At 34.5% G+C, this 24,338-nt stretch overlaps 1 protein-coding gene across 2 annotated transcripts in view; it reads left to right on the top strand.

Moving 5' to 3' along the window:
- The first annotated feature begins 2,719 nt into the window (after window positions 1–2,719).
- The window catches only part of Kpc2 (Kip1 ubiquitination-promoting complex subunit 2), a 61,315-nt gene continuing 39,696 nt past the window's right edge, over window positions 2,720–24,338 (top strand). Inside the window, exons 1-4 of one of the 2 annotated variants that reach the window (XM_076452343.1) lie at window positions 2,720–2,820; window positions 3,309–3,467; window positions 3,939–4,000; window positions 15,661–15,762. In XM_076452343.1, the coding sequence (XP_076308458.1) occupies window positions 3,332–3,467; window positions 3,939–4,000; window positions 15,661–15,762 (300 nt within the window). In that variant the 5' untranslated portion in view covers window positions 2,720–2,820; window positions 3,309–3,331. Of the gene's footprint in view, window positions 3,468–3,938; window positions 4,001–15,660; window positions 15,763–24,338 lie in introns of both variants that reach the window. The other variant, XM_076452337.1, reaches the window with a different exon arrangement.

Here is a 24,338-nt window from a genome sequence, read left to right as displayed (position 1 = left end):
TAAATACGTAATTTTCAACGAGGGTGGAAGTACTGCGGTTGCCAGTGAGTTCCAGACAAGGTTACTTTGCCAAATTTAAGCAATGCTTCAACCTACAAGATGAAACTAGGTCAGCCGATAGCAATGCAGCTGCACAGTTCAAGCCGTGGTTCCTTGAATTCATTAAGGAAAAAGGATATGCCCCCAACAGGTATTTAATGCAGATGAGACAGGACCCTTTTATACAAAGATGAGCAACAGGACATACATCATCAAGAAGCGGAAGGTAGAATCTGGGCTTAAGGCGTTTAAAGTATAGGCTCACTTTGCTTTTTTGCTTTCAGTTCAAGCCTACGTTAATGTGCTACTCCGCAAACCCACGAACATTAAAAGACAAGAATCAGCGGCATTTGCCTCTTATTTAGTTTTCAAATGAAAAGGCTTGAGTAACTAGGATGCTATTCAACGGCTGATTGCAAAATCATTTTGTTCATGGGGTTAAACAATAGCTGGCGAAGAAGAACCTTTAAGGCTCTTAAAATGCTTTTGTCCATGACCCTAACACAGTTCAATTTAGCCATGTTAATGTGAAGATAATAATCAGTGACGTCGATAAACCCCACTTGTAGAGAAAATTATATATGTAAAAACGACTAGTTTGGGTTGTGAAAATTTTTTACGTAGAGGAGCGAACAACGTTTCGACCTTCTTCGGTTATCGTTCACCTTTGTGAACCTGAGATGACCGAAGAAGGTCGAAACGTTGTTCCCTCTTCTACGTAAAAATTTTTTCACAACCCAAACGAAAAATTTTTACATATATAATGTGGAGGTAATATTTTTACCTCCCAATAGCATATCCAATAGACCAAGTCTTAATATAGAAGAAATGTCTATTTGGTGCAAACCAAGCCATAGATTCCAGTTTTTTTCGAAAACTTAACCATGTTTTGGAAAGATTATAGCATTTAGGACAGTATCGACATCACCAAAATGTCATGAGACAAGGTAAAAGAGTATCTTAAGTGCAAGCTGGCATCATTTTTTGCATGAAGTCAATTTCAAGGGCTTTTCGACGGTTAAGAAGGAAATTGCCAAAATCGGGGTTTGATAATATGAAAAATGAAGAGGTGTTTCAGTTGCTAAGATTACTAAGAGCAAACAAATAAATAACATGAAGTTCTAATAACCTCCAACGACAGTGATAGTAGTAAAGATGTTGAGGAGAGAGGACATGCTGAAATCCTCACAGCAAAGACTGTGTCCGATTTCCTCTACAAGGCAAATGAGCTCACAGAAATAACTGTAGACATGGATTCCATAATGAAGAAAAGCATTAAATTTAAAAGAGAGTTTAGTGACGTCCGAGCATTGAACAGAGAAATCTTGAAAGATTTGAGAAGGAAAGCCGAATATTTATGACTTTATGAAGCTCAAGTCAGCTGATGCAATTTCTTCTGACCCAATCCCATCGACTTTTATATCTGCTTCATAATCATCGGAGTTTGAGGACGAATTTTCCGATGATCCAGGCGATCCATCAGCTTTAACATTTACAGATGCAGGATATTACATGTGAATGTCATTATATTTATAATTTTATATTTTAAACTCATATATGATAATGTGTGTATATATATATATGAATTTTCCCTTATGTGTAAAACAATCCAGGTAGAAACATTTATCGGAGACTTAACGCGGCTGTGTTCCCATATCCCTATATATAGTATAAAGTATGAAGTGTCTCCAACACGACTTACTCGAGGAACGTATACCCGAGTTGGCAGAGGCCCCATTATATTTGTTAATAATATTTAGTTTATTGAATTATGATATTAGACAAATAAACGATCATCAGGTAATGTTTCGTTAGTATATTATAGTTACAATTCACATATCTAAAATTACGGCATTTTATGGTTACATATAATAAGATCAAACAATATTTTTATTTCACAAATACAGTCTTCGAGATAAATAAAACAAATTTGAATTATATAAACATACTGTGCCGTTCATACTTCAAAATAAAATGTAAGAAGCTAAAGAAGTATTTTATTAAATTGTATGATATTCATACTTTAATTCAATTTGCTGACTTTAAATATTCAGGTTATTGTGAAATGGATGAAATAATATATTTATAATGTTCTTGATACATTTTCTTTCTTCTCTCTTTGAAAAACTGCTGTCATAAGAGACTGGGTCCAGCAGTTAGCCATGTGGTTAGAGCGCGCAGTAAATAATCTGGGTGTAGCGGGTACAAATTCCCGTCACGCCATACATGCTCGCCCTTTCAGCCGTGGAGCTTTATAATGTTACTCTCAATCTTACTATTCGTTGGTGAAAGAGTAGTCCAAGAGTTGGCGGCAGGTGGTGATTAATAACTGTATTGCACTGTTAAATCAGGGACGGCTAGCGCAGATAGCCCTCACATGTGTAGCTTTGCGCGAAATAAGAAACAACAACAACAAATAAACATCATAAGAAAGTGACAAAAAGTTAATATTAAATCACAGTATATTTACTCATTTATTAAGTGGCCTGGACATCGATATCTGTTCGTGAAGTATCTCTTGAATCACTTTTAGTAGATATTAAGATTAGGGTGCTATGCAAAGTATAGTAATTGTTTATTCGTTTGTTTTGTTTGCAAATAACACAGTGATCATATCAATACTATATCTATACATTGCGGGGAATCAAAACCCGCAATTTGGAGTTGTAAACGCACAAACTTACAGCTGACCCACCAGAGGACAGTAACATAATTAATATTTTTTTCAAGTGTACCTTAAAGTGGAATGATAGTAAAAATCCAAACTGCATTAAATAGCATGTACAGTAATGCATGAATTATTTCTAAGCTTATAAAATTATTAATAGTAAATTATTATTTAATAAGTGTCACTGTAGTTAGTTGTATCTGGTCAGTAATCAATAACAAAAACTTTAAGAAGTGGAAGTTGTTGTACCGAATCGTATTGCTATTTGTTTTACCAATACTTAATCAAGTAAACATATTGTTAGGAAGTACTGTGTGGTTTTATGCGTGGTCCTAAATTTGGTAGTTCACAGAGTTAGAATTACAAGGTGTAGAGTCAGCTTACCCTAGTGATATTAGGCTTCAGACACTTACGATAACAACATTGAAAATTTAGTTGGACTCGTTTTAATAACAGTAGTTCTACTACTTGTGGTACCGATATAATAGGAATACAAGTTAACTAATCGTTTGATTGTGTTTAGTTTATAACAATCTTTGTGTAATGAAAGTCAGTATTATTGATTCTTCAGGAAATGATTGGATTGTCGATATTCTTACAGAATTTACCATCGAAAAACTTAAAATGATGGCTTTGAGCCATTTTTATCACCCAGTTGATTCTGTGAAATCTGTAGAACAATATAAATTGGTTTTAATATCAAATCATCGGCCTTTACCTGATGAAAGCACTGTGTTTAATGAGCAAATCCAAGAGAATGGTAAAGATTGAAGTTGCTTTGTTATGTTGGTAATTTGTAATACCTTACGAAAATAAAATGTATAGACAGGACATTCAAAATAGGTTTTACATTGTAGATTTTATTGTTAAATCATAGTTAATTCCAACAGCTTTGTTTTAATCATCAGGTGAGAATTTCTAAATAGTTAATTGTATGTTTTGTTTGGTAAGTTTGTGATATGTTTTCTTATCAAAAGTTAGCTCAAGGTACTGTGTAAATTGTTTCAAAGTTTTTAGTAATTTTATTTATAATGTATACTTAGTATTGTGTGTACATTTTAAGGTACACACTCATCTGTTAGAGAAGTTAAGTCATCTGTTGAATTAATTTTTAATATACAAAATAGAGTTAAGATTTCATTTGGCACATGTTAAAAATAGAATGTTTCTCTTAAAGTCAAATTAAAAAAAATACATTCTCTGATTCTGTAGTTGCTTTTATACATTCTAGATGAACTACTACTGTTAAAAAGGAGAATAACATCTCAGCATACGAGAAAACAACTTGATGAGGTAGTGTTATAACTTTTATCTGTAATGATTATTCTTTTAATTGTTCAATCATTTGACATGAACATAACTACATTAACTTGGAAGTAGTATAAAGTGTTATGTTTCTAATATAAATGCGAATACATGATCATACACTTGAAAAACTGAACTATTTTTTACACATTGATCTAAAAATAAATTGCCATTATGCATAGTAATAAGCTGTTATTCATGTTTTCATTTTTTGTTATTACATGTGTATGTTCATTCACCTTCTGTTACTATTAGTGGCTACAGTTTGAAAGATATATGATTGACAAGAGTAATCATGGTTTAATTTCCTAAATTATAGGTGGAAAGTTATAAAGCATGTTCTCTTTTTTTTTAATATTAAATTCTTTCTGTTGGATGAAAAACAAACCAATACTAAGTGTATAAAGACTTTGGAAGAAACTGGTATTTAAAAAAAAAAGCAATAAAGCAAACAGATATTCACTTGTGAATACTGGAGTTATCTCGTATATTAAAAAAAAAAAACCCAGCTAAAATGTAATTAAAAATACAGTAAAACTATGTTTCACTGTCATTAATGTGAAATAATCTGCTGTTGCCATGTTAATAATGGAGAGACACAAATTTAATATACTTTTTCTATTCCATTTTATCTGAATGTATTGACTTTACTACTGTTTTGGATAACTTTGAAAAATAAAATTGTATGAATTTTAGTAGAAATACAGAAAGACCTGCATTCATCAGTGACCTTTTTATTAAATCTGTATTTTACAGAGGGCTTACTATCTTATATTAAAATAATTTTCAATATGCAGATCAGCTAGTCACATAACCACCACCGATGATATAAAACTATGCTGGAATGTAATGTATAACGTTAACAACAGCATTTGTAGGTATTGTGATGTCATGGAAGATTGATTTTGAGAAAAATATATAATGGCCTTTTTTTGTATTCACACACTCAGTTATCATAAAGATGTTTTGAGATTGTAGAATTTGAATTTCCAAGATGGAGATATCCATTATACTTAATGGTACTGGAAAACAAAGGAATAAGGATCAGCCTGCTTCACTAGGGTCATCTAGAAAGAGACATGCAACAAGTTGTACCATCCTAATCACAGTAACAGGCAAGAAACTGCAAAATTAAAGTTGAATGGCAAAACCTATCCACTTCTTCCAGGCAACAGTACACAATATAATAAAAATAAATTTCTTCTGAAATTGAGGCTAACAGGATACAAGTTCACAAAGATAAGACTTCCAGACATATCTTCAATTTAACCATTTCATACCTTGAGTTAACTGGAAAATGAAGTGGGTGTTCATCTATTCCACACAAAATCACACAAGCGAAGTTACTTAATGCAGCAACTATCAGTTTTGGTGTAATCAGATTGTTGAAAACGATGCTGGAAAACTTGTACATTAAAATTTTGGGAGAAGTGGTGTGCTTCAGGTATAACAGCCTTATAACAGCATAATGGAGACTGCTGTGGAACTACTGTCAGGATGGTTATTAATCAAACGGAGCATGACCAGATGAGGTAACATCAATTATAATGATGTGATGAAGGTCCAGAATATAATGTGCTCAACTTCTTTGTATATCAGTTAGTCAGAAGGTTTTAGTTATTGATATTATGTAATGTTATAAATCTTATTGTCTGTAATTGAGATAGGTTTTGTACACCAATTGGTCAGAGAACCTACTACAAACTGTCATACTTAAGATTTATTCTTAACTTTGAATACACAAATGGTTGAGAGAATGGAGTTGAAATATCTGGATGCAAGTTACCATTGCTCAGTTAGGTTTGATGTTTTATTGCATGTAAAGAAATAGGATTTTGGTTACAAATTTCAAAAAGCACATTTTTGTGGAATGTGACAAAAATTACCAGTTTGTGAGTTGAGAAACTGAATTAATAAGAGGCGCAGGTCAAATGTGGAAAAATTTTAAGTATTTGAAATATACATGCTTCTTAGAGAAAAACAAACAACAGAAACTGCAAGTAAAAAATGAGGTTCATTCACAAAGAGTATGAGGGCTAAAATGAGATTAAAGCATTATAAAGTAAGAAATTGTAATTGGCTACATTAATGGAGATTTGGAGGATAATAGAAGATAAAGAGAATTGGTCAGACAGGAAATTAAAAAATTCAAAAACTATATGAAAAGAAAGTTTGAAAATTTAAAAATTAACAGTAAGGATGTCTTTAGATACATAAAGGATGGACATATCTGTTTTTATAAGTTGTGAGATTAAATGTTATCTGGGCTAACCTTTGTCCCCAGACATCACTCAGGCTCCTCCTGAGCCATCTGATGCTGATGTGACTTTGATTTTTTTTTTCTGTCTCCAGAATTTGCCTTTTCTTCCCATTCCCAATCTGAGGAATTTCCGAGGCCTAATTCAGTCTTTGTAGATTTTGTATCTTAGGTTTATGATGTTTTATCCATTTCACCTATTTCTTATTTACCTTATCCTTCCTTATTGTATGTAAAATCTTTCAATCCCCCTTTTGGTTTTGTCTTCTCCTGATATTCAGGCTCATACTGATCTATTTACCTTACAATTGAGTGAAGGGATTAGCATGCCACACTGCCCAAGGACTTCTGATCAGTTTTTCCTTTTTACCATCAAGCAGACTAACCATTTTTATATTGGCAGTTCTTAGGTTACTTTTTACCTGTTTGGGGATAGCTCCTGAATTAAATGTGAATCCAAATCATGCCCAGTATTTTTGCCTGAGTATCACTCTTACCAACCTCTTATAGTAGTTTTCTTCCATGCACCTCTTATCTGAGACTTGCCTAAGAAATCCTGAGGAGTTTTCTGCAAATACCCTTGCTTTTCTCTCCTCCACTTTAGTCCATATACCATCTTTGGCTGTGGTATATTACGTACATGGTTTCTCTGTTGTTGGGAACATATAGGTCATGATATCATATTGGCTGAATTTTATTTATCATCATCATCATATCTCAGGGGTTTATGCATGGCCTTATTTCTGAGACTATGTCTTTGTGGTTCTGGAAACGTTTGAGTTCCAGTTGACTCTGGTCCACCTACAATCCACTCTTACAAATATTGTAGCCCACTTGTCTCACTCAGAGCCTCATATGCACCTAATTGTTTCTCATTCTCCACTTTCCAAGCCCTTATCTGTTCCTTCTATTTGGGGTACTTCTTATTATCTTTCTTGATGATTTACCACCATCACAAACTGGTGACTGCTATGTGGGTTTAGATCTGGTAGAAGCTTGGCTGTTTGAGTTTCTTCATTGCTAGCATACCTTTGTAAATGATAAAAAACTACTTCAAATTCTGAGATAGATTCATCATTTAGTTTCTTTTCCCACCTCTGGTTTTTTTCATTCACCATTTCTTTCCTTCTTCTTTGAAATCCTGTGACCAGCTAGTATCTGTCAGAAGTTGTTCAGGAATTGCATTTGCTGTAGGTAGTCAAACCTGTTTCCCATTTTTTCAGGGTTTTTTTCTTCCAATATCTTCATTGTCTTCAAGAAAACTAGGGATTGGCAGTCAGTAATTGATTTATCTCGCCTCAACTGCTTGATAACGCTACTCAAGCTCACTATGGAGTTTTTCTCACCCTGAGATGGGTGTTTTCTCCAGAGCTGTAGATAACAACAATGGATATCTTCAGTGCTTATCTGTGTATGCCAATATCACCTCAGTCTCGTCCTTATCTTCAGCTCGTTTATCTTGGAGTGGTTTACCAATTTTGGACTTTCCTTGGCACCTGCATGTTATCTCCTTGCTCTGGGGTTGTGGTTTAATTATTACATGGATTACTGGCTTCTGACTTATTCCAAACAGGACTCAACTAATCATACTGGGCAGCTCCTTTCTGTGGTGGCTTAGGTGGGCTGGTTGATCGTATTGAAGAAGTCCTTCCTCAGCTCCCCTTAAGTATCTTGTCCATCTGGGGTCTTTTTTAACACAAATATCGGTGAAGCCCTGTTTTTTATTTATATCTTCTTTTAGTGGAACTTTTCACTATGCTCTCTCAGCTGTCACTTACTGCTTTGAAGTTCTATTGTTTTTGTGATTGTTATCTCCCATGATAGCACTAGTCTCTCTCAGTTGTGCCAATATGAGATCCCTTCTTTGGGTGCTTCACAAACACTGAAATTTTGCTCAGAATCCTCCTTCCATCCCCACTTCACTTTCTCTTTGAGATTCTGCATTGAGGGCTGCACAAAACCCATATGTCTGTGAGTGTGCTGCCTTCTTCTCCTGGGTTCATCTTTTCCCATCTACATCTTTTCCCAAGTGCATCCCTTCAGGGGTGAGTCACTCATCAGGAAGTAGCTTATTGGTCTGTAGATGAAAGAGGTTTGCAAGCTTCCACTTGTACATTGAATGTTACATTACTGTCATCTTATATTCTGACATTGTTTGGTGGTGATTTATTCAGAACATATCTGCTACCAAGAGGGCAGGCACCTAGTCCAGATATCTGTGTTTTTGAACATTGGATATATTATAGTGGGCTCATGCACATCACATTTGCCTTATTGTGTGGCATGTACTGGTTGCTTGCAATCTAATCACAGATTGTCTTTTGCACCTTAATCAGATATATATCATGGAGTGGGCATTAGGTCCCCTCATTTTCAGGAATCTTTCCCTTTAATGAAATTCTTCCCATGTTGATACCTTTGCTACAGGCCTCAAGACCAAGTTACCTCTCTTTTGGTTGCTTGCACCTCATCCACATGTATTATTAGTGTCTCTTTTCCTTCACTTATTTTTCCTCATGTTCATTGCTAACACATTGTTGGTCATGGTGGACAAACATGCAAATTGCTATGATTCTTCATCTCAAAGATTTTGATATACTAAAGATGATACTGCACTGAAGGTGGATCCTGTCTTATGTTTTAATGGGATGTTGTACAGTAGAGGCACATTTTGATTATTCTGCTTGTCCAGATATTGGGGTTCTGTATAAGTAATTTATTATCACTTTTCTCATGTGTCCTGCTGACAGATCATTTGGCATGGTATCTCTCTTTGGTCTGTTGAACTTAAGGTGAAGATGGTATGATCCTCTTTCCTACACCTACATGTAGGTGTAATCAACATGGATGTTGATTTTGAATGGCTGGATTTTGGATTGTAGTTGACTTTCTGAAGAGATGATCCTATTTTCTACACCTCCATGTATTTCAGTTACCAATACTTTGGTTTTGGATTATAGTTGAATTGCATTGATTGTGGAGTACATGGGAACTCGAGACTTGAGGCATGTGAAAATATTTTTGCATATAGATGACAGCTCTAATGAAGAATAACAAAGAAAAACAAGAATATTTGTGAGAAATGGAATGTACCTATCAGAAATACGTTTTCAGTATAGCAAAATTATAACTATCCTTTGGAGTCCCCCTTGGTGTGGATTCCTTTACGTGGTGATGGGATCTCCCAAGGAAGGTTCTGTTCTTTTAGTTTACCTCCTCTGGGATCTAAACATTCACCCATGTGTTTACCATGCATGGTGACCCATGAAGGGGAGGGGAGGATCCTGGTGGTTGAGGGGTCCAATCCTAACAAACTACTTTAGCCTTGAATTCCTATAGACAGGCAGCTTTGGGGTGGCCCCCCTTGGGTCATTTGGCTGGTCTGCTTTGGCAAGGGTCAACCAAGTTCCAGTGTTGGATGTTCTCAACAGGTGTTGTGGACATTGTATCTGATGCTGGTGTTTGGGTATAGTGATCACGAAACCCTGGCATTGCTGCAGTGTTCTTGTTTGGCATTGTAGTGCATCCCCTCGTAGGGCTTCTTGATGGGTGGGGTCAGTGGGCACCAAAATATTCCTTTTTTATTACGGATCCTTCAAATAAAAACTTAAATAAAATAGTGAAAAACAGTCCATAGGTAAACAACTGCATTTTGAAGATTATAAGCAACAATGTTCAACATTTGTAACACCTGTTGTACCTCATTTTCTTATACTACATTCTCTTTCAGACAAAACTTTAGGGCAGATGTCTCCCTTTTACATTCAGAAGGGACTAGAGTGACTTGCTGGCTCTCCAAAGTCAGTAAAGAAGCTTCGATCTGGTAACATTGGTGGAAACATCCACATCTCAACACTGTGAACTCCCCTTGTATTCAAAGGCAATTGGGGATGTACCTGTTGAGGGTACACCTTATGATACTTTGAATTCATTATAAAGAGTTACTGTTGAGAGGGATTAGAAGAACATCCCTGAGTCAGAGATTCTCACTGGTTTCTCCATCCACCGAGTTTCTGCAGTGAGATGTATCTCCATTCACCAAGATGGAATTATGATGCTGACCAATGTCCTCATTTTGAAATTTACATCATCACGTTAACCTGCCGCCATCAAGGCAGGTTATCATAATTGCAGGGTAGATCCATACATTCCAAACTCTCTCAGATATTTCCAGTGTCAGCGGTTTGATCATTCAAAGAGATCATGTTGTGGTTCCTTGACGTGTGCTAGTTGTGATGGCAAGAATCACGATGCCTGTGAGTGTGAAATGTACTCTTGTTGTATCAATTGCAATGGCTCTCACCCATCCTACTTTTGTTCTTGCCCTAAATGGTTAGAAGAAAAAGAGTTGCAGCATTTGAAAATGATTCATAACATTACTTATTCTGAGGCTCGAAAGTTCTTGTCCATATTTTGGACATATGCTGCTGCACTTCGTACCACTACTACATTGGGAGTGCAAACAGATCTCTCTGTGCCTCCAAAAGAATAATTTTCAAACCAAATGAAAAGTCTATTGATCTCTATGGTTAAAAAAGTTGATGAATCAACATCCATCTCTGTCCCTAACATACATTGCAGTAAATCCCAAGAATCACTTCCTTTGATTTTAGGTACAGGCATTTCCTTGGGTACATCTTCCTCTCCCACCCCAAGATGTAAAACAATCATTCATTCACATTCTTAGTCCCTGGAATCCTCTTCCAACAGCAAAGACTTGCTCAGTCAACCCAGGGCAGGATCCATGGAGGTCGATAGACCTCTTCGAATAAAGACAGTAAAGAAAAAAAGATGTGGTCATAAACAAAAGGTTTCTCCACCCAATTCATCTGCAGATAAATAAAAATGGCCATCTTCATGCAATGGAACTGTCGAGGTTTACTTTCAAATCTGGATGATTGCTTCCTACCATCCTGTATGTCCTTCCTGTCACGTGGAGTGACCTATGATCAATCAGACCTTGATGCTCTTATTGATTAGTTGCCATCTCCCTTTTAAAACCTGGGGGACTTTAATGGACATCATCCCCAGAGGGGATATTGCTCTTTAGAGCATATGCTCTCTGATCACAACCTTTCTCTCTTCAATAGCAGTTCATATACTTATTTTCATGCACCTAGTCAGTTCTTTACAGCTGTTGATCTCTCAGTTTGCTCCCTTTCACTATTCTCCCACTTTTCCTGGAGGACTGACAATAATCCACAAGGGAATGATCATTTTTTTATAAGTTTGAGAGAGACTGGTCGTGGTCGATGCCATCCGATTCCTGTGCCCCGGTGGAAGCTGGATCAAGCAAACTGGCCCTCTTTTACTGCTCTCACAGAACTTGATCCTGCCATCAATAGATGACTGTGTGGTAGCAGTAGCTGACTGTATTATACAGGCAGCTGCTTAGTGTATTCCTAAAACCTCAACATGTTTTCCACAATATCTTTTTTCATGGTGGTATCCTGCCTGCCACATGGCACAGAAGGCTCAAAAACAGGCCTGGGATACGCTTCATAGGTATCCCACACTCTGGCAGCGTCTTGATTTCCCACAGGCACATGCACATGCTCGGTGGGTAAGACATCAAAGCCAAACAGAATCTTGGATTAAGTTCACAACCAGCATATCTTCTACCACCAGTTCCAAAGTCATATGGGACAAGATTCGAAAGGTCAGTGGGCAATATAATTCTGTCCCCCTCTCGACCTTGTTCTCTGATGGCCAGGAAATACCTGATACTCGGAGCATTATTGATACTCTAGGTGACAGCTTTTGCAGGGTATCTACCACTTCTACTTTATCTTTCACCTTCTTAGCCATCAAGACTCGGGCAGAGTGAACACCTCATTCCTTTTGAGCTGATTGTCTTTATGATTATATTTGTCCCTTTACACTGGTGGAACTCAAACTGGCTCTTCATTGGTCTGGCAGTACATTGTGAAATGCCGCACCATCTAGCTCCTGCTTCTCTTGCTATTCTTCTGATTGTTTTTAACTGGATCTGACAGGAGGATGTTTTTCCTGATGCCTGGTGCCAGACTATTGTCCTACCTACCTTCTCTAAGTCTGGGAAGGATCCCAAGATTCCTTCAAACTACCATCCAATTGCTTTGATGAGCTGTCTCTGTAAGACCTTAGAGAGGATGGTTAATGCTTAATTTGTTTGGTTCCTCGAATCAAACAATCTCCTCTCGCCCACCTAGTGTTGGTTCTGACAACAGCTCTCCACCACATACCAGCTGATTTGACTTGAAACATCAATCAGAGAAGCTTTTCTCAAATTACAATATCTTGGATCAGTATTCTTTGATATCAAGAAGGTTTATGATACAACATGGAGGTATGGCATTTTGCAAGACCTCCATGTATATAGGTTACATGACCATTTACCCATATTTATTAAACATTTTTCAATGGACGAGCAATTTCTAGTTCATGTGGGTTCAACACTTTCCAGTTCTTTTCTACAGGAACTTGGAGTCCCTCAGGGCTGTAATTTGAGTGTCACATTTTTCAGTATAAAGATTATTGCTATCATTGAACAACTCCCTCTTACTGTTGTAAAGGGGCTCCATGTTGACGACTTTCACATCTCATGTCAGTTGTCAAACATGAGGTATAGTGAGCGGCAACTACAGGCAGCCCTCAATCGTTCAGTGAAGTGGACCACAACAAATGACTTTAAGTTCTCTCTCTCACTAAAATCGTTTGCATGCATTTTTGCTGCTAACGGGGTATTCACTTTGATACTGAACTTCGTATCAGTGTAGTTGTGCTACATGTAATCCCCGAGACAAAGTTCTTGGGGCTTATCTTTGACCATAAGCTGTCCTTTATATCACACATCAAGCAGCTATTGGTCAAATGTACAAGAGCACTGAATATCCTTGGTTCCTCTCTTCCACCACTTGGGTATCGGATTGATGTTCTATGCTAAAAATTTATTGGGCTCTTATTCGATCGAAACTCTGCCAGGAACTCTGTCTTAAACATGCTGGACTCCATTCATCATCAGGGATTTTGGCTCTGCACTGGGAGCTTTCTGCACTTCCTCAGTTCAGAGCTTAAACACAGAGTCTCATGAACCTTCTTTGCACCTCTGCTGTTTGTAATTGTCTTTACTATATCCTTTGAAACTTCATTTCTTACCAAAACATCCTACCTGGGGTTGTGTTTTCCTTCCTCAGTGGGCCATACTTTTTCAGAACAGATGATCTGCAATTGCTTCTTTTGGCCATCGTATTCAGGCACAGTTGGATGAATTGGGTCTGTCCTTCGATAATGTTGCTATATCCACTCTTCACCCCTCCCACCACAGCTTCTTACAGTCTCCAAATGTGTTCTATCTTTAAGTCATCTGAGAAAAGCAGACACTCCTGATTGGAAATACTGTCTGTTATGTACTGAACATTTTTTTGAACCATCCTTCCTTTCCTATTTATACAGATGGTTCAAAATCAGGTGACCGTGTGGGCTCTATCATGGTTTGTTGTGGTTCGGTGGTTGCATGCAGAATTCCCTCTACAGCTTCTGTGTTCACTGCTGAACTGTATGCCATTTCTCTTGCAGTACTTAAACTGCACTATTTATACTGATTCTCTTAGTTCCCTAGCAGTTCTGGAATTGCTTCACATTAGTTCACACCCTGTTCTCACCGATATTGAAAACCAGCTGGCCCATCTCTCTTTAACATCGTCTTCTGTTCAGTTTTTCTGGATATCAGGCCAAATTGGTATTCATGGGAATGGGTTCACTGACATTGCAGCTAAATCTCTCTGCTCTGAAACTATCACTGCTGTGCCTGTTCCATACATGGACTATGGTCCTGTATTCAAGGCTTGACTCTGTTCCAGTTGGCAGTCGACCTGGAGTGAGCAGCACGAAAACAAGCTTTTCTAAATAAAACCCTTTATTAGACTTTGGCATCTTGCTACTGTAAGGATTGGAAAGAGAAATTTGTTCTAACTAGACTATGCATTGGTCACAGTTTTAAACTCATCATTTTCTTTTATCTGGGACTGATGCACCAATGTGTTATCTATGTAACACTCAGATTACAATAAGCCACATTTTACTGTCTTGCTGCCATTACAACTCTCAACAATGGCACCATTTTAAACATGTTCTGTCCCAGGGTTTGTCCATAATGTTAGACAGTGTTATTGGTGATGGTAACACTGCCCATCTTGGAAATGTTTTTAGTTTTTTAAAGGCTATTAATCTTTTTAATGCTTTTTAAGTTTTTAATTTATAAATTAGACCTTTTTTTAATGTGATTTCCTTTTAAGAATCAAAGTCCATCTGGTTCGATTTGAAATTAGAAAATGACTGTAAAATCAAATAAGTTGAAACCAGGACAGGAAAGGTCAACTTCAGGTGACTAATGCTGCTGGTTTAAATGCTGGTTAGTCATCCTAGCAAGTTATAATTAAAATTTTGCTACAAGTCTTTTAAAAATTTTATTACTTTACTTTCTGAAAATGGCCATAACATCAAATAACTCAAAACCAGGATGGGAAAGGCCAACTTCAGGTGACTGAGTATGGTTTTTGAACTTAACTGTTAGTTTTCCTGGTGAGTTATGATAATTATAATTATGCTACAGAAAGTCATTTACACGCTTTATTACTGTAGCTTTTCACTTATCACTGAAAACTAGATGTAAAAATTGGTTTAAATGCAATTTTTTAAAACTGTGTTTTGTTTTACCTTAATTTCCTTTTATGAATTTTATTAATTTTACTTAAATTTTAACTTTTTACCAGATGTTTGGCACAGATAGCCTAGTTACTTTGTGCCATAAAACACCAAACCAACCAACCAACCAATCTTTGGAAGATAAAGCATCTTTCATTAAGGTTGGTGAAATGTAAAATGTCTCAGAAAATGAGGAAACTTTATCACTAGAATATCTTTTTAAGGGAAAATTATAATAGTTATGGAAAGTTAAGCAATCTTTCAAACTGAGAATTAGATGGCCTTCAGTTTTGTGTAAAATATCCAGAATTGTACATTGCTCTAATCATGCAATACATTTATATTGGCATTACTAGGTCATTCATCAGACCCAATTGTCATAGGATCATGATAAGTATTTCATTTACTTTAACATACAAAAATTATTCTGATGTGCATTTTAATTTTGTGCTTGTAAAAATATTCCAAACTGTTAGATATGTTCCCTTTTTACCCTACTTTAACATTCTTGTTGTTCATGCAACCTTTAAAAGGTTGCCACAGTATAAAGTCTCACAAGGTTACTATCCTTTATTCTTTAAGAACTTTTGTAAACTCATTAGCTTTTATGTATTTAACTTAAAATTTTGTTCAATATTTCAAAGTTTTAGTTTAATTAGTTTGTGAATGGTGTTCTTAAGAGTATATTTTGTTGTTTTTTTTGTAGCAAGAACTTCGAGCACCAACACTTTTAGAAATACAACAAGCTACACAAAATTTACCATCAAATAACTTTGATCATGATGTAGAGAAGCCAGTCATTCTTGATGTAAGAGCATTTTTTTTTGTTTTACTTATTTAATTGTGGTATTTAAATAAATTTTTACTTCATTGTTTTAATTGTAAATATTGTACATGCAGTGTAGCTTATGAAAGAAGTTATGAGTTTTTTCCAAATATCAAGACTTTCCTTTTTAAGATGTAAGTGTAGTTTTTTCATATTTAAAAATGTTCCATTTGGTTAGGAAACCACATTAACAATTATAAAACTAGTATGAGTTAAGTTTGCTTTATGTATCATTAAAGCAGTGAATCATGTTGAATGCTTAAATCATTTGTTGACAGCAGGATTAATGAATATTTAATGGCTAAGTTGAAGTTGAATTTCCATTATTTTACCTATTTGAATTTTGTTTTCATGGGCTCCATTTCATTTACATTTACTTGTACATTTCAGTTGTGTTTTTTCAATATAAATGATATAAATTCAGAACATATATATATATATATATATGTGTGTGAGTAATATTTTATAAACCAGGATCACAGTCATTCACTGAGTTTATCATATTTTGTACACTCTGACAATATACTTTTCCTGTTTCTGTTATTAGTTCTCTGATCAAAGTGTAATACGTTAATAAAAATCACCAGTTTGTAATTTATGTCACAGAGTGTAGGTCTGTTGTGTTACTGTATTTCCTTTGTTAGTTTTTTGTCAGGTTTTAATTTTTTGATTGTGTGTTTTTTATCTTGCATATTATTAAACAGTCTATGTATAGTTGTCATATTTGTTGTGTATTATATCATTGTATCAACATTTTTGTCTTGGAAATTTGGCATGTATCTAACCTTTCTTTTCAGCTCATAATTATTTATTTCAGCCTCTTTCCAATAGATATTTGACATTTTATGCTTTACATTTTGCATTTTTTTGTGACATCTTTTGTTTCATATAATATTATAATTAAATTATTTAAAGGTTTAGAAATGGTATATCTACTCTGATTCTGTTGCCATGGCAATATTCTAATCATTTACTAAAACATAGTATGCATTGTTAGTGAAAATAATTTTTTGCTTGAAAGTTTTATTTATAAAAAGCACCAACTGCACAATGTTGTTGGCTAACATTTATGTACTCCACATCTTCATTATGGTTATCTTTAATTATAGGTTCCTTTTTTATGAATTGTGATAGTCTTGTATATATTGAGTTAAAAACCATGTTATTGAGCCACATGTAATAAAAACAACTTTCTGTTAGCTTATTACGTACTATGCTTTTTAGTTGCAGCATTTTGGTTAAGAAGTTAACATCAGTTTCTTAATTCACTGTTATCGAATAAGGGAGTTTATATTCAATACTAGACAAGGAAATTTTGTGCATGACAAGGTTTTTTACATTCAGTACTAAAGTTATTAATTGGACTTCTGCCTTACTTAGATATGTTATAAAATATTCTTACATCTGCTGCTGTTTGAGCTATTTAGGTAATTTCATTTTTTCTTAATCAAGTGCTCCTGGTGAGGATACAACATATACAGACCATTAAAAACTTGTAATCTCTTACAGGATGTGTGAGAAACAGTAAGAGACAACTTTTTGGATAACCATTATTATCTGTTCTTTAGGATTATTTATTAGAAGTTTTTTTAATAAGGTGTAGATGCAGGCCTTATCATAAAGTATGTTTGAGAGCTCTGTGTAATGTAGTGAAGAGAAACCATTTCATGTGATGGGGAGGTAATTGAGAACTGGATTTAAGAACTAGGTGCAGAGTTGTTGGAAAACTGTTGTGGCTTCAAAACAACATGTTTGTTGGCAGTAACTTTTTGAGGCTAATGGTTTGGTCTGAGATAGAATATTAGACTGTATTAATGTTGAGTGATGATGAGAAAATCCACTTGTAGAGAATATTATATATTTAAAAACAGCTGGTATGGGTAGAGAAAGCACTAGTAGAAGAGTGAACAACATTTTGACATTCTTCGGTCATCGTCAGGTTCACAAAGAAAGAAAGGGTTATTGACCGGTAGCTGACCACATGTTTGAGGGTTAGTTGTATAATTGAGTGTAGGAATGTAGAGGGCATACTTAGATGTTGGATATATTTATTAATATAAGTATAAAGGTGTTCCTTTGTGTTGGTTTATTTTGGGTTTGAGTTGTTGTATAAGTAAGGCTTCTTTAATTTTGCATTTGTTAATGTTTGTTTCTTTATTTAGTATTTGGGTGTTTTTTATGGTTATGTTGTGTTTATTTGATTTGCAGTGTTCAAAAATGTGTGACTGTGACTTTTGGTGTTCTTTGAATCTGGTTTCCATTTTTCTACTTGTTTCTCCAATATAGAAGTCGTGGCAGTTATCACATTGTATTTTATAAATAATGTTGGTGTGGTGTTTGTCAGTGTAGTTTTTACATAGTATAGACCTTAGTTTTGTGCCTGCTTTTTGAATAAATTTGGATTAACTGGAATGTCATATTTTGTTACTAGTTTTAGCCAGATGTTCGTTATTTGTCTGCTGATGTCAGGAATATATGGTATGCAGCCATATATGGTTTCCTGATTTTTTAAATCGTGGGATATATTTACTTTTGTTAGTTGATTTTGCTTTCTGTCTAGGCGTGTGTGTATAATGTTTTCTACGGTTTGTGGAGGAAACTTGTTGATGCTGATGAAGTATTGTTTTATTTTGTCTAATTTGTTGTTAATTTTATCTGATCATAGTTTTATGACTGTGTTTATTTGGTTTCTTAGTATGTTGAGTTTTTGTTTTGTTTCATGTGCTGAGTCCCAAGGAATGTATAGTCCAGTATGGGTGACTTTTTGGTGGATTCCTGTTTTAAATTGTGTATTGGTTCTTGTAATTTTGAGGTTAAGAAATGATATTTGATTGCTTTCTTCCTGTTCACATGTGAAGTCAATGTTTGGATGTATAGAGTTAATGGGATTGACAAAATTGTGTGTTCTGTAGATGTGAATCCCACAATGGTGTCATCTGCATATATGTACCAATATAGTGGTGGATGTAATGTTGTGTTAATTGCTTGCATTTCAACTTGTCATAAAAATATTGGCTAGAACTGGTGATACTACATTGCCCATGCTTAGGCAAGTTGTTTGTATATAGTTGCAGTTGTTGAACATGAAGTTTATCTAAGAATATTCTCACAAAACCATCCACAAAATTTCACAAAAAGACACCTTCACACGTTTTTGAACACTGCAAATCAAATACACACAACATAACCATAAAAAACACTCAAATACTAAATAAAGAAACAAACATAAACAAATGCAAAATTAAAGAAGCCTTACTTATACAACAACTCAAGCTCAAAATGAGCCAATACAAGGGAACACCTTTATACCTATATTAATAAGTATATCCAACATCTAAGCACACCCTCTACATTCCTACACTCAATTACACAACCACCTTCAAACATGTGGTCAGCTACCGGTCAGTAACCCTTTCTTTCTTTGTGAACCTGACAATGACTAAAGAAGGTCAAAATGTTGTTCGTTCCTCTACTAGTGCTTTCTCTACCCATACCAGCTGTTTTTAAATATACGTGTTAATATTGAAGCTTAGCTTCTTTGTGTTCATGTAAAAGATTTTGATTTTTTGGGGTATTTCAGAATTTGTCTTGGTTTGCAAACTTAGATTCTTCTCAGTTAATAGTGAGCCTAATTTTAGTAGAATGTTTAGGAAAGATGGAGTTCTACACCTTCATTAGAGGATAGTTTTTATGTTGTTTGTGTTTATTGGCCAAAAATATTTATTAATTTGTATGTGAACACCAAATATTGTTTATTGTTGTCAGTTGTTTTTTACTTTTTTACAGTGATTTTGTTTAATATATTAAAGGATGAATTTCAAAGTTCTAGGAGATTTCCAACTTATTTGTGTCTTGAACATTTTCTGTAAATTTTAACTTCCCTATAAGAGCAGTTCTTACTCCTTGTACTGTTAATGATAAAATTATTATAGCACAAAACTTAAGGTTCTGTGATGAATAAATATTGTGTCTTGGATAGACTAATTGAAGTGATAGATTTCAAATATCATAATACTTCATACTTTTCAAGTTCCCCTTGAAGCAGGTTTGATTTATTTTTGAGTAAATTAAAAATATTGTGTGACCCAAATTTGCATTGGCTTTACTATTTAAATGTATTCTAAAATGTTAGTTTCTGAAAATACTCCTCTCTGTAATAGAATACTTTGCATGTTGCATAAAAAGATCAGTGTAGAATTAGAAACTATGTTTTTGGATGTTTACTAAATAAGATCTATAACACTAGACTCACTAATCAAGCTGGGAAGTTTTGGTTTATTTTTTAATAGGCCATGAATGTGACCTTTTTTTTCTTCTATACATCTTTCTTGTAGTCTGAAATGCTCAAAACTGTAGTCAGTTAATAATTAATGTATATGGTTGAAGAGAATTGAAAATATTTTTCATCATGGATATACTAAAGATAACATGCAAGTGTAAAAGGCCTCTTACAGTAAATGTTATGCAGGTATATATTGTGCATGTCGTTTTGATGGTCTTTATCCATCAGGAAAGATATCCCTTAAGTGTGGCAGCTAACCTTGTGCAGTTTAAAAGTTTAAATCTTCAGTGCTATATGTGATGTGGAGAAAAAGGAAAAAAAAAAAAAATCCAATCTCTGTATAGTTGATGATGATGAGGAGGAAACTATTATTGAAAAAATGTAATTTTGTATGTAGAAATATGACTCGTACTGATCAAGCAGCAATATTTATCAATAGTGTGGCTCAAATTTAATACTCACAGTAACTGCCATTGAGTAGTGGACATATCTTGGGTATTTGAATGTAAAGAAAAGAACTTGTGTGATTTCAATGATCAAGAGAAGGAAAGAGTGATATGTTTGTGGAATAAGCATTTCAGACACCGTGTAAGATCATTTTCCCCAAGGAAACTAGCAAACTGGACTTGATGGAGAATACATTAGCAATACAGCATCAGTAGCCAGAGAAAAATATTGTATGTCGTATTCATAGCAATGTTATGCAAGTTGTTACCATCCTGAGAAATCAAACAGTTGATCAAAGTATCAGATGAGTTTATTGCATTGTCACGTTAACATGTTTAACATTTGTTAAGTGGAAAAGAATTACTTCCAACAATCACATGTGTTCAGAGATTCATGAGAGAGAATATATAGGAAGCAGTGAAGTACATTTTGATCAACAAATGTATTTATGTGCTCACTTGGGGAACAAAAGCAGTACTTATTGATGGTATCGAAGAAATGCTTCCTCAATTTGTTTGACAATAAATCCTTTAAACAGTGTTCAAAGAATACATGGAATATTTTCCAAGCAGGAATAATTGTGTGGGTGCAACAACCTTTTATAAACTCTCAAAAACTGACAGATTCAGATAAAAAAGGAAAAAAAAAGGAATGTATTATACTTCTAGAATTCTTATTTATGATAAGTTGAAGTTCTTGAATCAGATGATCTCCATGATGGAAAATCCACAGATGGAAAATGTTTGCATGTGCACATTAACTACTGCATTAACCAATCTCAAAGGACAATATCCTGATCTCTTAAATGAAACATGTTTCAAAAGTGAAGTACTCACTTTACATGATGTTGACTGCCATTTCAAACAATTCTGATATATGTTCATTATCTTTTTGAGTTTTGAATACTTCTGACATTACACTCACAAAGACCACCTCAAACGTTTTTTCTTATTGTAAACACAAATTCAAACTGTATATGGGACATCAGTTGTCTGTTCAGAATGAATTAATTTTAATTGATAGCTTATTGCAAAATTTATATTGTATGACAGCATATATCATGATTGTCAAGACCCAAAGTGTTTGTAGAATAAACAGAAGAAACTGGATGTTTTCTTAGCATATGTTACTCTGACCATAGTTCTGCTGGTGACTCCAAATAAAATTATATGGCCATTTTATTGATTGTCAAATCCTTGCCAGTGCATCTAAAAAACCTTTTACAGAAATAAAGGAAGCAATCATTCAAAATGATAATGCTGGTTGCTACCAAAATGTTTGTTTGGAATGCTTCTCATTGCAAAAAAGAAATAGGATAACTAATCAAAATATTTATCCATGTGGAGACTAAAGATGGGAATGGTCCAAATGATGGACATTTTACAAAATCTGTGGTATTTCTTGTCCAGCATTGTAATAAATGAAATAGTATCATTACCAAAGAAAATACTGTGGATGTCTTGCAGACCAATGGTGAAATGATTAATGGTGTAGCTGAGTTGATTGTACTGAATCAAACAAAATTGTAATACTTTTTAGATGAGCATGAAGAACTAGCAAAAGTATTTAAAAAATAAATTACCTCGATAGGATGAAGTGGGATTTCACCTCATAGCTGTGGAATGCATCATGTGGTGTGATTGTAAACTGACAAGCAATTGCAGAACACACCATATGGTGAGCTTTAATTTCTTTCAAGCAAATGCCTGTAGAATGCACCCAATTTATTACTAAATGTTGATTGGTTGATAATTTACTTTTGTTGATATGATTGGCTCACTTGTTGGCTCAAAGCATGCTGAATTACTTTTTAAAAAATTGCATGCAAATTTTTTTTGTATATATAGAAATATAAACTGAAATATTACATAATACAAACAAAATATATAAAAATAAAAAAGAATAAAATTGGGAACAAATTATGCACTGTGCTGTTGTTTTCAATAACTAAAAAAACTCCATAGCTAAGGAGTTAATTATGATTTGGAGCAGGTGCTTGTATTTGTGAGGAAAATTATATCTCCAGTTTTAGTGAGATTAATTCAAATGAATCATCAATCAGTATGGATTATGCATCTGATGTTAATGATGCCGAATTCAATACTTGACTGGTGCTAAAAACAAAACTGGTGATTTAACAAGATTTGCTGTTTTTGTTGGTCGAATAGAATCTTATTTGAGATACAAGAAATCAATCATCACACTTATTGTTATATGCACTCAGTGAGCCCAAGGAAAATAATTCCAAATGTTCCACATGTAATTATGTCTTCTTGAGTCTAAAAATATGGAAATCATGTTTGCAAAGCTACTGTCAGCCAATGTGATATGTGTTGGTTGGTGCAAAGAATTTTATTGATAAGGGAGAAGGTACCTTATTGTCTGAAAACATTTTCTCAAAGTTAATTAATTCAATCAGTAGCAAAGAAACATTTCCCCAAGGCTGGGCCTACTTACCAGCATATAGATGCTCTTATTGTTCAAAGTATGTTGATTTTTTCAAAGAACAAATTACCAAAAGTTTCAATACAAAACTAATGATGATGAAAAAAAAGTCTCAGAAAACTGTATGAATTCTTGTTCAATATATATTCTCAGTATATTGATATTCCAGCCAGTAATGAAATACTGCAGGTTGTATCTACTTTGCTCAGGAAATAATGCATAAATAAAATCTATCAGGACACATATGATGATTATTCATCAATTGCATCTTCAACATACTGCTGGGATTTTTTCAGAAAAACACCTATATTACACCTGCAATTGCACTACACATCTTCAAGGAGTGATCTCCTCAGCATGATGACATATCCCAAGTGGAAAATTGTGCTTTATATCCTACCAGCAGCCAGATCAAATCTACAATAATACCCTCAATGAAGGTAAACATGAAAATTATTACAGGACAAACACCAGAGCTCATGACCATCACTACACCTGTGATTCAATTCATTTAATATACAGTTTTTAAGTGTATGGCTCATAATTTCCTAAACCCTATAACATTCTCAAAAATAAACAAGCACATTTTTTGAAAGTATGCTTGAACTGCTCTTTCATACAGGCATTGTTCCACATTCATTCAAAAAGAATTTCTCACAAAGTAACACCATACTTCCAAGTCTGGCTTGTGAACTCAGTATTATTGTGATTTTTCATATAGTAATAGTATTTCACTCATTTTATTTTCTGACATCTTGTTTCAGGTTCTTATTAAGTATATGAACTCCAGATTTTTATAGGTGGAGGTGAAGTTCATTAAAATTTATGTGTCAGAATGACGGTCTTTACAGATGCTTATGTGTTACACATGCTGTCTTTCACTTTTCCAATGTACAGATAGATTTTCTTGTCTTAGAGATTTAACACAGCTTAGTGGTTAGTGTGTTGGACTGTAAAGCTAAGGCTTCATGATTTCTGTTATGTTTCCAACAAAGAATAAAATTATGCCAATCCATTTTGATGTCATGAATGTGTTATCAAAGTGTCAAACTCCAAGGGTTGATGGTTTGTTGTGTCAACTGACTGTCCTGTCTTTAGTCTATCACTTCAAAATTAGTGAGACAGCTTTGTGCAAAATCCAATAAACAAGCACACAATTGTATTTAAGAACTACCTTCTATTTACATATTTGAGACAAGTAATGAGTGGTGGGTTACCATATTTAACATAAATTTTTTCAGCACACTTTTCTCTACTTTTACCTTTGTATAGATGGCTACTCATCTCTCAGAATAACTTTCTTTGTGTAATCCACCAGCTAAATTAAAGCCATTTATGCACATAGCAAGGGTAGATACAAAAGAGGGCCTTAGGATGAAGACAT

Source organism: Tachypleus tridentatus, chromosome 1 (assembly GCF_004210375.1).
Source record: "Tachypleus tridentatus isolate NWPU-2018 chromosome 1, ASM421037v1, whole genome shotgun sequence".
Lineage (NCBI taxonomy): Eukaryota > Metazoa > Arthropoda > Merostomata > Xiphosura > Limulidae > Tachypleus > Tachypleus tridentatus.
This window is presented reverse-complemented; position numbering and strand designations above follow the sequence as displayed.